This window comes from Pelodiscus sinensis, chromosome 8 (genome assembly GCF_052426305.1).
Source record: "Pelodiscus sinensis isolate ZL-2025 chromosome 8, ASM5242630v1, whole genome shotgun sequence".
NCBI lineage: Eukaryota > Metazoa > Chordata > Testudines > Trionychidae > Pelodiscus > Pelodiscus sinensis.
Window position 1 is genome coordinate 51984519 of NC_143059.1, and position 18430 is coordinate 52002948.

General features: G+C 40.5%; 1 protein-coding gene across 3 annotated transcripts in view; it reads left to right on the forward strand.

The window, feature by feature from the left end:
• The window catches only part of ADAM12 (ADAM metallopeptidase domain 12), a 308214-nt gene that overhangs the window by 177871 nt on the left and 111913 nt on the right, over window positions 1-18430 (forward strand). For all 3 annotated transcript variants that reach the window (XR_012905666.2, XM_025188248.3, XM_075935285.2), the window contains exons 4-5: window positions 2398-2476; window positions 6574-6650. Coding sequence is in view for 2 of the 3 variants with exons in the window: in XM_025188248.3 (XP_025044033.2) it covers window positions 2398-2476; window positions 6574-6650 (156 nt within the window). In the remaining variant the exon portion in view is untranslated. The remainder of the gene's footprint in view (window positions 1-2397; window positions 2477-6573; window positions 6651-18430) is intronic.

The window sequence follows — 18430 nt, forward strand, 5'->3', positions numbered from 1 at the left end:
CACACAGTTGTACTGTTTAGAAAATAGCAGTTGTGAACTCTATAAAACTGTGCCAAAAATCTCTGTTCTCATTGTAGTTTAAAAGAAGATACAGTTAGCATTGGACATTTACAAGGTTTGGACATTCTTTTGCAAAACACCTTCGATCACTTATATTTCCTCACTGACATTGCATCATCCAGGAATCTTTTAAGTGCCATTATTATATATCTTCCTGAGAACTTGAGTCAGAAGTGGAAAGTCTTTTATTAATAATAATTCTTTCTTCAAGCAGTTGTTGTATGTGTACCCATAGTATAATCTTCAGATTTTTTTAATATTCTGGGTACAAAAGGGTTAATTTTATCAAACATGCCTCTCAATTATTGAAAACCAGTCTAATGCAACTGACAGTCTCATGGGACAAGTTTCTCTGTCCTCATCACAACTGCTTTCCATATACTTTTCCCTGCAAAGTGAACTGCCCAGATAGCTGTTACATTACTTTCTACCCATTTTACTTAGAAGCATGTTTTCATAACAATTAATTTCTCGTTTCTCTTTGTTTACTTGGGTAAACTACTAAGATGTTGTCTGAGTCCCTAAACAAAGGGAGGCCAACCTCATAAATGTTGCATTAAGAGAACTTTTAAAAGTGCCCAAGTGACCAAGAAGCTTAAGATTCAATAAAAATAAATGGGGCTTGTACTCGTATGTTGCTTAGGTATTTCTGATAAGGTATGGTGGGGAAGAAAGAATTCCATTATGAACATGGTCTTTGTCACTCTCTTGAATTATTCTTGCAAATTATTGACTGCTGTGTACGGGGGCAGATGACCATTTCGTGGGGCCCAGGGCAGCACAATTTCGCGGGGCCCCCCTTTGCCACGGCACATGCGCGGGGCTTCTTGAAGCGCGGGGCCCCGGGTGACCGCCCCGCTCGCCCTGCCCTATATCCACCCCTGGCTGTGTATGTTAATCCAGTTTATCAAGAAGAATTCTTTCATTTCCTCTTAGTCTCTCAAGCCTTTTCTATCAATGGAACAAGTTTGTTTCTTCTATTCTCATGTAAATTAACCTTAGTGCCTGGAGGTCATGTTGCTTTTGCCTAAAATAATCAATTATCCTATCATTACAGGAAGAGAGAACCGCTAATATTTTAGCTAGAAGGCACAGCAGTGCCTTGATGAGTACATTATCTTATTATGGCATAAAATATACCCCTCCTACAGAATATGGCTGCTACTTGCACCATGAAAAATAGTGACAATGTTAGGATAGGTTTTCTGCTTATAATTACAATTTTTTAATTATTGGGGAAATCTTTGATGATGGGAGCTAAATACTGTTTGAATGTAGATGTCTCTGAATTTCAAAAACAACTGATATTGCCCTTGCTATACAGTAGCATTGGTCAGTCGTACTATGTTTAATACAATCAGATGCTGTATAAATCACAAGGTGCATCAGTTGTTAGATTAAAGAATGTAGCAAAAGTTAAATGGACACCGACAGATCCTTCGAGGTACAAACAAATAATCCCCTTCCATGAACTGCTTGAAACATTCAAAGTTCTAAAAGGTTTGTGCTCCTTGAAGTTGTAGGGTAAAATTTTCAAAAGCATTCATCACTGGCCTAACTCTGCTCCAGTAGCATCCAGTGGGAGTACCATTGACTTCTCAGGAAGCAGAATTACACTACAGCTGAACATTCATGAAAATCCCATTAATGATATTTCAGTGACCTCATTTCTCCCATCTCCCTGTTACCCAGATTGCCCACACAGACCTAATTAATTACACTAGTCCAATAAATCCATGGTTTGTTTTCAAACCTATGTTTTACATTTCTGTGAGCATGTAAATGTGGCAGCTGTGGCTGGCCATTGGCTGATGTACATAGTACATTAAATAACAAAATGATGGATAGAATGTGGGACAAATTACCTTTTTTCTAATGTGAATCATTTTTGCAGCCTCTTTACCATGACTAAATTACTCTTAAAATATTTCAAATGTCTAGATTTTCAGTTTGCTTGGAAAGATACTGAAACTGACATAAGGGATTCAATATTGCACTGGGTTTATTTGTACTCTTCATAGAAAGAACGTCAGGCAGCTTCTAGTCAAATTCAGTCTGAATAAAGACTTTATTGTTAATCAGGAAACTTTAGCCTGCTAACCTTCTAGGTTCCTTTGCTGTTTTGAGTGATTACCAGTTCCATGTTTCCTGATCTTGTGCCTAGTTCTACACTAGTCCATACTTTAATAATGGTGACCTGTAATAAGGCATTCTGTTTCCATACTTTTTTAGTTTTAAATTTCTTGTTCTATCTCAGATGGAATCATGGAAGAACAAAAGTTGTGATTATTTGATCCTAACATTACAGGTGTGTGTTTTTGTTTTTGTTTTTTCTAGGGGCCTCTTAGCTGATAGCTTCACAGAAACACACTATTTGAAAGACGGCACTGATGTCATTCTCACACGCAATTACACGGTAAGGTTTGTGTCTTGAGGAATAGATAAAACTTTGCCATTAAAATACCACAAGTGCTGCCAGGATGGGAAATGGACAGTGAAATAAAGTAGATAGCTGGGTATTCTTTTTAGATTGTTGCGTTTGGTAACTTCTTATCCCTGTGTTCCTAAGCCAGAACTTTGAGGAAGGAATTTTCAAAGTGAGACACAGGGAATTTCACCAGTGACTGTCATTGAAGCCCATAAGAATTTTGCTTGTAAAGCCTTATACAGCTCTTTGCAAATGCACGTGTTATGTAGTTTGTTAATAGGCCACAAACAGCCATTGTTGCACAGAAAAGAAGTGAAGACCTTATTCAGTTAAAAAGAAAGCCCAATAAAGATGGCTTTCACAGTGCCATGTGGAAGGTTGGATAAAGGCATTTCAAGGTCTGTGTGGATTTCCACAATGCAAAAGCCAGATGCAGTGGGACTAACATGACACCAGAAGGGGTGGGGCCTCGGGCAGAAGGGCTGAAGCCTTGGGCAGTCAGCCCTTAGCACTGCCCAGACTGCAGGCACCCCCAGCCCTCAGAGCTGTGCAGGGCAGCACTCCTGCAGCAATACAATGGGACCCACAGCAGCAGGGCTGGGAACTTCAGTCCCCTTTAAATTTCCATGTCCCAGGCCAATTGCCCATTTCCCTCTCCCTCCCCCTCCACTTCACCCTTGTTGTCAGCTGAGCCCGATGTATCTTGTTATTTTTTTAATCAGGTTCTTAGATTTTTTTTATATCAAGCTAACTTTAAAATCACCACAAAATACCTATTTTCTCTTTTTAAAATGCTTTTTATAAATAAAGTACTGTTTTAAGGCACTCGCTTTTTTGTCCTCTGACAGCAAATATCAATTCCTTAATTAAAAACAGTGCACTAATTGATTTTAATTATAAAGTTCATCTTTTATCTGGCTGAGTAGATCCAGCTCAGATGGAATATGGAATATGTATTTATTATTTACTTACTGTATCAGCAGAAGCATCTCGCTCCATATTGTCAGTGATGAGTCTAAATGACAAAAAGGAAGTGTTTTCATTCACATATTTTTAATACTAAGAAATATCTTCAATATGAAAAGCCAGACATATCCAGAATAAAGCAATCCATTTGTACAGTTGTCAACTTCTTTCTGTGTGCACGCACATGCTTATGTGTGTCCATTTGCATAGCATGCATGCATGTGGTTATATCTTGTTGCGAATTAGTGCAATGGACAATAGTTGATCACTTCTTTTGAAAGATTGTGTAATATCAATACCTCTCCCATAAGCTACCTGAATAAAAGGAGGAGTCTATCGTCTATGCTGGTGATTTGCTGTAAGTAAACAATGAAAAGTCAGGTAGATGAGAAAATTCAAAATGGTCTAAAAATTCTTAATATTCACACAAGGAAAGGATATGCAACCTTTGTGGTTAACTGTTGAAGCAAACTAATCTCAGCTATGTGTACTGCTGACTATAGAATTTATTCCTCTTCACAAATTCATTTTAAAGGAAAGTTTTAAGTAGACAATGTACTTTGGTACAATGATGTCAGAAAGACCTCAAATGAATAGTACTAATGGTGCAGTTTGTGTCCTAAAATAGTTTCAAGAGACCAATACAACACATTTTTTATCAAAAGCAACTGCAGTATTGTCTAAAAGAAATGACCAGAGATTCTGTAATTTGATTTTATATCTTTTTCACTCAGTATGGCTAAGTACCTTTATGGTGGACTCTAATCTAATTCACTTTTCTGATTTATAGTTACCTGGCTGTAGAAATGAAATTGGGTTTTGGTCATTGTGTTATTTGGAGTCCTAAATCTGAGCACTTGCTTGGTGCAGATGTTACTATTGTATTTTCATAACCTTTATAGTAAATACTCCTCTAAAAAAACCCTAGTATTGTCAAACTTAACCACTGCTTTATTACTTAATGGTATGAAATAAAGCCAGAGCACAGCTTTAAATACGACAAATCAGTTAACTGTAGAAATGATTCATTTTTAGGGGGATTAGCTACTTGTACAGTAATTTAAAATAAAAAATTTTTTGGATGGGTGAAAAATACTGTAACTCAGCTGAGTTACTGAGCTAGAAATCAATTTTCCACTAGTTCAATCACAGGATATGATCTGATAGGTTTCCTGTTTTCAATATTGAATTTGAAGGAATCTTACCTTCTTGTAGCATGTGGATCTTGAAGAAGTTATGAAACTGAATAGACGAGGAGTTCAAAGTTAATGAAATATCAAGTGTGTCTGGAGTGAGAAAGAATAAGAACCATTTCTATAATACACTGTTTGATAATGTCAGTTACATCAGCCTAGGAATCATCTTCCCCCTTCCTGTTTCACCAGACACTTTCACAGTCCAGGCAAGTCTAAACTTAAAATACTGCATCAGCGCAACTGTGCCACAGTGGCATTTTATGAAGATGTTATGAGCCAATGGGAGAAATTGCCTGGGGAGGTGTCATTGGAGATTTTTAAGAGCTGGTTAGACAAACACCTGTTGGGGTGGTCTAGATGATGCTTGGTCCAGCCATGGAGGAGAGACTGAACTTCATGACCTCTTGACGTTCCGTACAGTCCTGTGATTTTGTGTAATGTCATTGAATGATAGCCCAGGTTTTTCTCCGGTTAAGGACTGGGTGAGTTTAATTGATCATTGTCTTTAAAGCAGAAATATTATTGTCATGTCTAACAGTTGCATGTTTTTAATTGTTAGTAAAGCAGTCCTTTAGAAGATAATTTAATGTGTGGAATTGTTCCACTTGTTTGTGATTTTCTTTCTCATCAGAGTGTTACTAGCACTTTACTGAGTCAAATAATGAAGACACAGTAACATTAAGTCACTTACACACAGTTTTTTCATTGTATTTCATGGCCAACCATATAAATTTAATTCAGAGTATAACCCACTATTCTCTATTTTGTCACATTCTCATGTTTAAAAAATACTCCAAATAAACATTTTCTCATGAAGTAACCTAATTGGCTTAGGATTTATATCTCAGCTATTCCATCGCTTTCTTTAAGAAATCAAGGTGGGCTTTTAGAAGTATGTTGTGTGAGGATCTGTAATTGAAAACCATTCCCTGACATTGAAAAGGTTAATTAATGCAGCTAAATGTGAATGAACCAAGTAATAAAAAGGCATAGTGAGATGACTGTCAGTTGAAACATGAGTGATAACTTTCCTTTGCACTAATAAGATAGCAACCTTTTACAATAGTATTTTTAGCTTCCAGATAGCATTTAAAGAATCTGTGAAAAAAAAAGATGTAACACAATAACTGTGAAAGAAATGCTGGATGTAACACAATAATAATTTCTAGCCAGTCACATAATTGGGGATGTAGTGTAACCTTTAATCAACAATAACATTAATTTTGATTGCAGAGAGATATGTATCTTTATTGAGTCAGTATCTGTGTTGTGGTTGCCTTTTGCAAGCAGTTGGATTATTAAAGAAATACAATAACACTGCCATTACACAAAAAAGGATTGTTGCCTTTCAAAATAGAAGACCCTTTTAGTTTTCTTGTTGCTAATAATGTGCTGCTATTCAGCTAGTTAATTTAATAAGCTGCTTCCCTACCAACCCACTTTTCATTAATCCTATGAGTTTTTCAAGCCATAGATTTGAGACAAGTTTTAATATACCTCACAGTATGCTTAATTACCTCCTATGAATTTACATAATCTTACTAAAGAAAATTTATATCTAAGCAAAATGTTGATGTCAGTGTGATTTGTTCCAATGCTTAATTTTGTAAAATGCCCATATCCTAGCTAATATAAAACATAACCAAGGAGAAAAAACTTATTACATTTTAATAAGTTATTGTCTGTTAGTAAGTAGGGATGTCATAGGTACTTGTGTGTGGACTCCTTTGGTCAAACATTAAACTTTGAAAATGCTCATGACAATATTTCATTGAGACAGAAAGGTTACTATAAATGGAATTCTGGATGCTGCAGCTTGATATCAGAGGAAAGGTTTAGATAGAGAGACCCTCATAAAACAAGGCATAGAACAGAATTTATGATTACCTAAATGATTTCTCCTTCCTTCCTTTTTTCAATTAGGGTCACTGCTATTATCATGGTACCGTGCTAGGGTATCCTGACTCTGCAGTCAGTGTCAGTATCTGCTCTGGACTCAGGTAAGTGAATTTGCCAAAGCTATTATCGACATTTAAATATATATATATATATATATATAATGATTTCAATCAAATCACATGTATCAGGGCTTTGGTTAGTTTCCTGCGGGGGTCAGGAAGGATTTTTTCACAATACAAAATTAGTTAGCTGTATTCTAGATTGGTGTTTTTTCCATCTTCCTCTGAACTATCAAAGCTTGGCCAAACCTGTAGTTTGTGTGTCTTGTCCAGAGTCATACTGATCTCCAGATTTGGAATAAGGAATTTTCCTCCAGATCAGATTGGATAGACCTTGGAGTTTGCTCTCTTAGCATCTTAGTCGATCGTGTTCTTTGGCTATGGCACTCAATTTAGTCCCTGAATGAATGACATTCTGTTATCTCTAACTAGATTCTTTTGGCTCAATATATGGGAATGTGACTGAAATATAAAGACCTATGATATACAAGAGGTCATAATTTGTGTGTGATTTGTGCAACCCCAGTATTAAAATTGAATGTGGGGACTAGGAATGAGAATTCATAGAATTTAAGGTGAGGAAGTCCATATATTCTTACCATATATATAAAACCATTAAAATTCACCAAGTTATCCCTTTATTGACTCCAATAAATTAGTTTTGGTAAAAGTATACCAATAGGAAAGGCATATCATCATGCTTTGAAGACATTAAGAGATGGAGAATCTATCACTTCCATTGATGGTTTGTTCCAGTGGTTAAATTCATTCCTTTTTTAATTCAGCTTCCAGCCATTCTTTTTTCTTTAAGTAATGGCCTACTGTCGGTGCACACATGCTCCATGCACCAGAGATGGGAAGATTTTTGCTAGCGGTTCTATTGGCCCATGCCTGTGTCTTTCTCCTCTTCGTGCTACAAAAGAAGGGTATAAGTCAGTAATTGGCAGACAGGGTTCCACGTGTGGTCCGTGAGGCATTTTGTTTACTGTTGCCCACATTCAGGGTTACAAGATTCCGATGATCTCTGTCCACATTGTTTTTTTCCTACTGGTATTGCTAAAGTGACATGTACGTGAAGTGAGATGTGTGCTGATTGCACACAACAGTGACCGTGGGAGCCATGCACTCCTGCTGCATCCAATCAACGCACTACTATGGTTCAGTTAGCACACTGAAAATTCTAGGAATGCAAGCACAGTTTGGAACATAATTGTCTGTAGTCTTTATATAGTTGTAGATGTCATCTTAGTTCTTAGCTAGTTGGGACATAAGTACCCCCACACACATATCCTGTTATGAGATCATGACCAAGTTCCCAGGATTCAAGAACTGTGTTTTCAGACCTCCTCCCCCCCCCCCCCCCCAACGTGATTGGTCAGCAATTACCACCTGAAGCACTTCTGCTACTTTGGGTATAGTCACATCTACTTTGAAGTGCAGCATTTGCCAATTGTTTCCTAACAGAACCCATCAAACCTATGAGTACAGGCTTCAAAGATCTTGTTATGAATTCAGCAGTCTGACCCAGGGCAAAGTAGAGGCACAGAAGAACTTGCCTTCAGTTCTGGGGCTCAGAGGAGAGACCTGAAGATATTTCCTCATAGTGGCGTCAAAAGGTCAAGAAATGCTGTCATAACAAATGAGGGAAATCCTCCTCTAGATACACCTCAAAAAAGACTTCTTTACCAACACCATCTAAGTTGCATCCCAGTGCAGGAGGCTAAGATGGTCACAAGAGGCATGGTGCAAGTCTCCAAGATCCTAAGCACAAGAGCATTCTGAGGCTGCTACCACCCACAGGAGAAGGATCATGTTTTGTTAACAAAGGAAAAGCACCAAGCACCCTTGCATTGGCAGTACCATTGCACTCCAATGAGGAATGATCAGCACCTAGAGTTCTGGCCACAGTGATTTTGTCTGTAAGAAAAAATCAGCCTCATCGTCCCTCATTGTCTAGGTCAGGAGAGATACATTCCCTTAAGGCTGTAGTAATCCTTCCCAGATCCCAAGTATCCCATCCTTGCAGATCCAATCATTTCAAGAGACATCCTGATGCCAGTGGTCTGGGGATGGCAGAAGAGAGCACAAAAGCTGCTTTCTAATACGTTCCACTACTAAGGAATTACAATGTCTGCTTTAGTGGCAATGAAGGCCATGGAATCGGAGCCTATAAATTTGTAAGATAGTGAACTAACTTTGGTACCTGTGACACACAATGTCATCAAGACCTACTGAGCCACCTTTTGTGTCCACTTGCCAGTCTTTTTATGGGACCCATACAAGCACAGTCCAGAATCAATTAGATCTCTTTGAGAATCATATCATTCCTCTCTTACAGGGAGGAGATGGAAACTCAGGAAATGGATAAAGAGGTAAGAACTAAAATCAATGGAACTACTTGCTCCGATGGGACTATATCATATTCGTCCCCTGATTCAGCATGGTGCCAGCCTCGTCTTCTCTGCCTAATGATTACAAACAAATCCGAGACTCACTAAACAGGGTGGCAAAAGTACTCCAGATTCCCCAGCAGAGGTACCAGAGGCACTTCATAAACTCGTGGGCATCCTACAGAGTGTGAACCCAGCAAGGTGCTGCTTTCTGTTTTGCAGGCTGCAAGGTGATCTGGCATACCTCAGCCACATGTTCTCCCATGCCAAAAAATACAGAAAAGAAATACTTCATACCAGAAAGGGGTGCAGAGATTTTATTTACACCCCTTATCCTGAACTCCTTAGAAATCCAGCCTGCCACAAATAGGCAACATCCTCATTACAGAAGGGATGGATCCTGAAAGCTAAGCATTTGGATCTATTTGCAATGAAGTTTTTTACTGCAACCCACCTGCAATTCCACATAGCAAATTGTCATGCATTAATGCCTAAATATGATTTTGTTCATTATTCCAAGTTCACGGAATTCACCGACAAACTCATGCAACAAGAATGAGTGCCGTTCCAAGCACTTACTGAGATAGGTACACTGATTGCCAGATCATCCCTTCAAGTTCACTCAGCGCAGCTGACACAGCTTCCTAGTCGATAACTTTGGCTTTTTTATTCAACCATAATTCTCATAATTCCCTGGGAAAATCAACTCTATAATGAAAGGAGTTGCCCTAAGGGAATGGCCTGTTCAGTGAGCATATGGGTGATCATTTATGCTCATTGAAGGACTCAAAGGAACCCTCCACTCCATAAGAATTCACTTCACTATCCAGGAGGAAATTCCATAGACCACAGTCTTATAAGCAGCATTCAACATCTCAACCCTTTTCCATCAAAGGGGCTTTAAGCCACTATAGAAATGGCAGAGGATGGAGGGAACAAGTATAATGTTTTCACCTCTTTCTCTTTCAAACCCCAGCCTTGAGCTAACAAACACTTTTGAGAGATCTGAATCAAACCAGTTGCCAGTCTATCTACCCAATTGGTCACCCATTTTGGTGACTGCCTAGCTCATTTCTCCCAAGCCTAGCAAATGATAATAGAAAAATGGGCTCGTCACATCATTCATATCTTCTTTGCCATAGTGTTCTTCTGCTCCACTCCAACCTTCCCTCCCCCATGGGCATCCATCTTCAGAGACCACTCCCATGAAAGGATGCTCATTCAGAAAGTAGACTCTCTTAATCAATAGGGAGCCATAAAACTGGGATATTCCCAGCACAAAGGAAAAGGGTCTTTCTCATATCCAAAAGAAGAAAGAATGGAGACCCATCTCAGACAGCAGGTAGCTTCATGTCTTTATCTGGAAAAACAAGGTTCAGGAGAGTCACCCTAGCATCAGTAATTCTTCCTCTGAACAACTGCATCTGGTTTACCACTCTTGACATGAAGGACGCCTGTACTCACATGGACATCCATCCCACACACAGACGATTCCTGAGTTCACTGAAGGTTCAAATCATTGTCATTACGGCATGCTCCCCTTTGGCCTCACAACTGTGGCAAGAGTATTCACAAAGGTGCTATTAGTTGTGGTCTCCTACTTTCACTGTTACAGATCATCACTATTCCCCTTCATGAACTGGTTATTGATAGGGAGCTCTCATCAGGAGATTCTGAGAGTGATCTCATATCTGCCTAATCTTTTGTGCTCACTGGGACTTGATATAAATATAGAAAAGTCTGATTTAGTTCTACGTAGACTATAAAGTTTACTGAGGCAACACTGGACTCTATCAGTGGCAACATATCCCTTCTTTGGATCCGATTCCAGTCATCTTGGTATCCAGCCTTTTCATTCTGTTCATGTGTCGTCCTTCTAGGTCTTATGGCATCCTGTACCTATATGAATCCCTTTGTTGCCTACACACTTGGCTCAAACAGCATACATGTCAAGAAGAAGACACCATATGGAAAAACTCGACTCTGTCTCCCACAAAGTGTGGACTTCTCTAATCTCTTGGGAGAAAATTTTGTGTTTGAGTTCCCTTCCTTTCCTCCTCCCTATCCAAGAAGACATTGATCATAGATATTTCCTTGTTAGGATGGGACATTTTCTCTAGCCCAGAAATAATTTTTTCTGCTCTTTCTCCAATTTTTTAAAACATGCTTCTAAAACTACAGACACCAGAACTACATATGGTATCCCACTATCAGTCTCACCTATAGAGCTGGCTGAAATGTGAATTGGCGGTTTATGAGAAATGCTGACTTTCTGAAATTTAGTTTTGGTCCAATTTGGAGTTAAACCTTTCATTTCAGAAACACATCCACATGGTGTTTCCTCAACAAAATATGCTCCTGGGACTAGAATCTGCTGATTGAATTGACTCTAATGTTAGTCTGTAAGGGCCACTGATCTCAGCAGCTGAGGTGGCTGGAGCTCCTGGCCATTTAAATCGCTACTGAAGCTGCAGACACACCCCTTCTGTCTGAGGCCCCATCCTTTCCTCTCTCCCCAAGCACATTCCCAGAAATATCTGTCCTCAGTTGTGTTGCCCACAGTTGCTGGGATTACCAAATGTGAGGCTCTAGAGCAGGACATGCACTTGGAGCAGAAAATGTTGAGGTTTGTAATGGTCCTTTGTTCCTGGAGGGATCTCTGTCCCAGAGTTTTGGATGATCTTGTTTGATATCCTGGTACCATGGATCCCTCTGAAGATAAGGGCCTAGACCTTGAACTTGATTCAAAATTCTGTGACAATCCAGTGTAGGCAGTGGTTTCCCCATGACAGCATGTGTTAGATCTATTAGTTAGCTGGTTCTTAATCCATTATTAATGTGTGCTTTATTGATATTGTACAGTGCTATGTTTTTAAAGAAAGTGCCATGCAGTACCAAGTCAAACGCCTTACAAAAGTACCTACAGTTACTTTTATCAACCAAACTTAATGTCCTCAAAAAATGAAATCAGCTTTGTGTGAAAAAAGTGATTTTATACCAATGTGTGTCCACTGGGATTGATTATATTCCCACCCTTAATCCTTTATTAATGGAGAATGCATATAATCTGCAGCTGTTTCCAGGGGGACATCAATAGGACTGTACAATTTTGGGAAATCTTTGATTCCTGTTTTCCCATGGCAATTGTAGCCATGCAGGCCTGCCGACAGAGGGGGTAGCATAAAGGGGGCAATTGCTCTAGGGCTTGGAGATTTAAAGGAGCCAGGAACTCCTGGCCACTGCTGCTACTGCAGCAGTTTCCAGAGCCCTAAGACCCTTTGAATTGCTGCTGGAGTTCCAATCCATGGAGCCACAATGCTCTGCACAAATCCAGGCCTCGGGGTGTGATCTGGGCATCGCTAAGGACTGACTGCCTTCAACCTGCCCCTTCCGCCTGAAGCCCTGCTCCTTTCCCTGAGGTACTGCCCCTTCTTGGGGTGCAGACTGGACCTCCCACACACCTTGCCCCAGGACCTGTGGTGGCTGTTGGCCCCACTTTGCCCATGTGATGCTATATTTTATTCTCACGGTACACTGGTTGGCATATTTATTAGGTTGTGACAGGACCTGGTTGCCTTCCAGTTCTCATTTAGCTCTGGAGTCTTCAAAGATGTCTCCCTGTGCTAGAGAGCAGTGGTATACACTGGCAGTGACAGAACTGCAGCTGCTAACTCCTACGTCGTCCAACAGCCCAGCAGTTCTGAGAATTTTCTTCTTAATGTGGCTGTGATCCTCAAAAAATTGTGGCTGTGAAAGATATGACACGTAGCAAGTAGCATAGATACAAATGTTAACACACACCAAAAGAAAAAAAAGACACACACACACCACGTCAAGAAAACAATTAAATTTACCAATTTAATCATTTCTTAGTTACCTTGCAGAAAGGCACTGACTGATGGTAATTTTTAAATACACTATGGACACAGATCAGAAAACAATTACCTTCCTAGTTGGTCAATCACATAGTGGTATTTACTCACAAAGCAGCTCCAAATCACAGCAATTAACTGTAAATTGGCTCTAGTGTTCTCCCTGGAAAACCAGTTTTCCTGTCAAATTTCCAGCTGTCTCAGACTTTTCTGGGTTTGTTTAATTTATCTACAAACAGCATGACTGTTTGGAGCCTTTCCTGCCTCTGTTTTACATTTTCTATGGTGGTGGTATTGTCAAGGCTTTTGTATTGTAGCCATGAAAGTAATAGGAGCAGAGGAGTAAGAAAACACAGTGAATAAGCAATTTGTTACCAAAATTCTTATCCCTATTAAAAGGGCAACTTTGACCATAGTTATTAGGATTCCACTGGTGTCTTCCAGCAAGAAAACATTTTATGGGTGCTTTTTATGGATGTGTTTTTCCTCTTTTATTCATTCTCTCACTTTTGGTGAATTTTGTGCTCATGGCTGAATGACAAGCCTAGTCCTCTCTTTGGGTCCAGTCCACAGCTCCTTACAAAGTCATTTACACCAGTGCAAAGGGGATGTAAAACCTTATCCAGTCAGAATAGAACCATTTTTCACTCAAATTACACTGGTGCAAGTAACAGGTTAAGTTGTTGATAAACTGAACCTCTGGCTCATAAGATTGGTGTAGCATCTTCTTTTGCCATGGCTGGCTTTCTCAATTCCTGCTGGTGTGGTCCAACCTTAGCTTATAGGAGAATATCTAGGGGGAAGGATGTATCTCAATATCCATAGTTGTTTAACCTCTGCATTCTCTGTTGGAACTGGCCATACGAGCATCCATGTGTGATAGTGGTTTTGTGATAGGAACTCCTGTTGACTTAGAGCCCAAAACTCATTTCACAGCCTGGTGACAGATAATAACTTTGTCAGTATTTGAGTTTGAACAGAAACATACAGTTGAAAGGTTACATACTGCACTACCAGTTCCCAGAACCATACACTTCCTCTCATTAAGATAAGTTAGGAATAAAAGCCCAGATGATGCAAAATGCACGGGCCTGCTGTGAAATACTAAGTGTGCTGAGGACCTCACAGGTTTGGAAGAACAGTTCACCTACTACCTCTTTCACAAATAATAATCTATTTTGACCAAAATGTTAAATGCATTAAATGAATGTTTTACTAGTGTACACAAAAATAGTTTAAAACAGTGCAGGAAATTCAGAGCTCAAGCAACCACTTGGTCCTTGACACATTCCATTGTGGCTGAGCACTGTAGAAAATTAATGTTTAATGGATAACATTGCAAAGCTACGGTGCTGCAGCTTCCTTATTTATGTTGCTTTTCTTTCCAGAGCTCTGTTTTGATCTGATATAGTCCCAGGAATCCTAGCTCCACACAGAATTTCACAAGAAAGTTTTCCATCTGTGTAAAAGAAAATCATGTGCCTTTCCTAGGTACCAAAAGAATTCATGAAAAGGCATTAAAGTGACCCAAAAGAGAAGGTTACATTTCTTTAGGAAGCTGTGAAGCTTATAGGGTATGTCTACACTACCCCGCTAGTTCGAATTAGCGGGGTAATGTATGCATACCGAACTTGCTAATGAAGCCCAGGATTTGAATTTCCCGGGCTTCATTAGCATAAAGCCGGCGCCGCCATTTTTAAAAGCCGGCTAGTGCGAACCCCGTGCCGCGCAGCTACGCGCGGCTACACGCGGCACGGGCTAGATAGTTCGAACTACGTAGCCATTCCGAACTATCTGTACTCCTCGTGGAACGAGGAGTACAGATAGTTCGGAATGGCTACGTAGTTCGAACTATCTAGCCCGTGCCGCATGTAGCCGCGCGGCACGGGGTTCGCACTAGCCGGCTTTTAAAAATGGCGGCTCCGGCTTTATGCTAATGAAGCCCGGGAAATTCAAATCCCGGGCTTCATTAGCAAGTTCGGTATGCATACATTACCCCGCTAGTTCGAACTAGCGGGGTAGTGTAGACATACCCATAGATACAATACAACCATATGACTAAATGTAATACCAAAAGGCAGAATCAAACCAGAGACCTCTGAAGCTTAGTGCATGACCCTCTAATGACTGAGCTAACACTTTCTTAAGGCTGTAGAGGAAACTCATTCTTTTTCCCTGTAAGTGGTGTAAGTGCCACTACATGGGACAGTACACCAAACCCAGTAGGTGTGTGGGTTACATAAGCATTGAAGACACATTATTGCCCAACCTGTATTGCATAAGGAATGGTATAAAATCTGAACATTAATTTGGATTTGAAAAAGTGTTGCTCATGCATGTGGAGGAAGTTTGATTTAGACAAAACTGAATCACATAGATATAGAAAAACTTAATTTTCTTCTACAAAAAACATTTTTGTATTCCCCTATAATACTTCCTCTCAGACATAAATTAGAATATCTGCTTCGCTTAGGCCTACAATGGCATAAACTGAGTTCAATTGACACTGATAGCTGCCTAAAATGCAGGTTATAAGAGAGTGTAATCATGCCCTTGTCTGCATATTTCTTAACTCCTTTGCATATTTCTTAACTCCTTTGGAGGAAGAAGAGTTGAGTGGCAGGAGAGTGACTGTACCTTCTGAATGCATGAAATAGGGATGATGGATAATCAGCACTTCTATCTGGAAGAGCAAACCAATTAGATAGTTTTGACTACTTGGGAGGTGCTGGTTTGGCTGAGGCAAGGTCATTTTCCCATGCTGTGGAAAATACTCTGCTTTCTTTCCTAGGCAGTCATCCCATTTAGTAACAAAAATGACAGTCTTCTGGGCATAATAATTCAAATAATTTGTATATTTGTGCAACCTTATGTTTGTACATGTCTGTTTTCTCTCTTTTCTGGTACTTACCCTTTTGCGTGCAGGGTATAGAATATACACACATACAACTCATTTGTGTGAAGAGGATTTGTATGCACAAACCTCTTTACCTGAATGCACAGCTGCAGGTGCTGAAAAGAGAAGTGCATATGCAAGTACATGTGCATGCATTAGAAGAAGCCATACACAGAACCTAGGTGGGATTTTAAAAAGTGCCTCTGTAATTTAGGAGCACATGTCTCATTGCAAGTCAGTGATCCTTTTGCTCCTAACTTACGCATTTTGAAAATCTTACCCCATGTGTCCAGGTGCAGTGCATATTTGCTTAATAATAAGCACAACAGTCATACATACATGAAAATTTCAGTCATTTCACAGCAGAAAATGGACAGTAAAATCATTTCTGTAGGTCCTATGGTATTTATAACCCCCTCCTTTTCAACCCCAAATCTGGGGCCAAGTTTGACTTCCATGTCTCTTTACTGTTTCCATATATTATTTACAGTAGGCTTCTGATAATCCAGCACCTTGGGACCTAGGTGGTGCCGGATTATCAGATATGCCGGAGTACCAGGAGGTACTCCAGCGGGAGGCTGTGAAGGGTCTGCCGGGACCAGCACTGCATCCGGGGGGTGGGCAGGGAATGGCACGGCGAGGGGCGAACCCTCCACCATTTTGCAGTGGTGGTGGCGGACTTGGGGAAGCAGCGGAGCAGAGCAGCTGGGGTGCTGCCGGATTGGTCCCGCAGCGCCGCCCCTCACCCCCCTGCTTGGCAATAACTACTGCAGTCTGGGGGGTGGGGAGCCCGCTCCCTTCCTGGAAACTCTCAGCAGCTGCGCGGGGCTTCCCCCGCCTTCCTGCAAAACAGCAGAGGGTTTGCCCCTCACCGCACTATTCCCCACCCACTCTCCACCCTCCGGCCGGACACACTGCGGGTCCTAGCAGACCCATCACAGGGGTATAATTCTCTTCTCCTCTTCCCTTTACCAGCCACGAGTGCCCATGAGGCTCATAGCAAGTCCAATTGTCCAGCTGGCCAGAGCAGTTCCGGGTTCCAGTTGGTGCCGGACTATTGGGAGTTCCGGACCACTGGATACCGGACAATTGGATTTTTGCTGTATTATACAGTGCTACCAAATAACACACTAAAATGTTATTGACGTTAACTGCACCCTCTTTTCTTTCTCTAGTTCCTTTGCTATCTTCCCTGGTCTGTCTTGCTATTCTAATGGTGAAGCTCACTCTTAATATTTTTTCTGATAACACAGTTACTGGGCCGTGACTCCCAAGTAGGGGACATTACATTCTATTATCACTTTCTGTAATTCCATCCTTGAATTCTGGGAACCAAGATTTCAGACCAATAAGTGATCACACAGGATAAATCTGATTTGCAATATGAAAGGATTAACCTGCCTAACTCTGTGTTACAGTAGTCTCTGGACACAGGTAATTTTTATACACTGTACTATGGAATAGATTTTACATTGATTAAGGATGCTTTGCTAGTATAAAGCAGGTCCATGTGAACATGGCGTATGTCCAAATGAGAAATCCCTTATTATGTTTCAGTACCATAAAACAACACAGCCAGGCTACGTCCACACTGCGGAAAAGGAAATGCAAATGGAGCGCTCATTTGTATATCTCATGCTCTCATTTGCATATCTTCCAAACCTTTTTGAGGAAGAGGGTTCTGTGATAAAAAGCCCTGTGTAGAGGGGGCCATTTGTTGGAAAAAAATCCTTTTGCGCAAGAGCCTGTAGACCTAATTTTTTGAGGAATAAGGGATCTTGCGCGAAAGGGTTTTTTTCTGACAAATGGCCCTGTCTACAAAGGGCTTTTTATCGCAAAAACCTCTTCCACAAAAAGGATCAGAAGAAGATATGCAAATGAGAGCGTGAGATATGCAAATGAGTGCTCCATTTGCATTTCCTCTTCCGTAAAAAACCCGCAGTGTAGACACAGCCCCATTGTTTCAGTCGTCAGTTTGAATTCTGTCCATTATCTATTTGAGTCAGGCACTAGGTTCTTAGATTCTGCTTTTCATCAATGCAACCTAAAGCGGGAAGTTTCATTACCTGAGTGAGGCACAGAAAGGTGAAGTAAATTGTCCAGGCGGGGTAATCCAGCAGGCTGGTGGCAGAGCCTGAAATAGTTGAGTCCCAATCCTATAATATGTCCAGTGGGCCATACTAGTACAAAGAGGTAGGATATAATGCTCTTCAGGTGTTGTATGTCAAAACCTGAACCACTTACTCAGTCATTAAAGCTAATATAATGGTTGTAGGATTGGACTTCACATTTGGAAAATTGAGGCATATAAACAAAATAAAGGCCACATTTCTTACTCCTTTCAGACTGTCTCCATTTCATACCCATCCAAAACTTGAGCAAACTCCACATTTGTGCCCCCACACGGGCAGTTGCCTTTGTGCACTGTGCAGTTGTCTGGACATTTACTTGATTGGCTTGCACCCTTTCACAGTGCTCATAAAATGGAGTCTGGAAGAGCCTTTTCCCTTAGAAATATAATTTTAAAAAGCTCAGCCAGTTCTATAATACTCTTTCCATTTGCAACTTAGTTTGTCTGTACAGTTGTGAACCTTTGAGAACAGTTATACAGAGGAAATACACAGGCCCGCCAACAGGGAGGCGAAGGGGGCAGTTGCCCCGGGA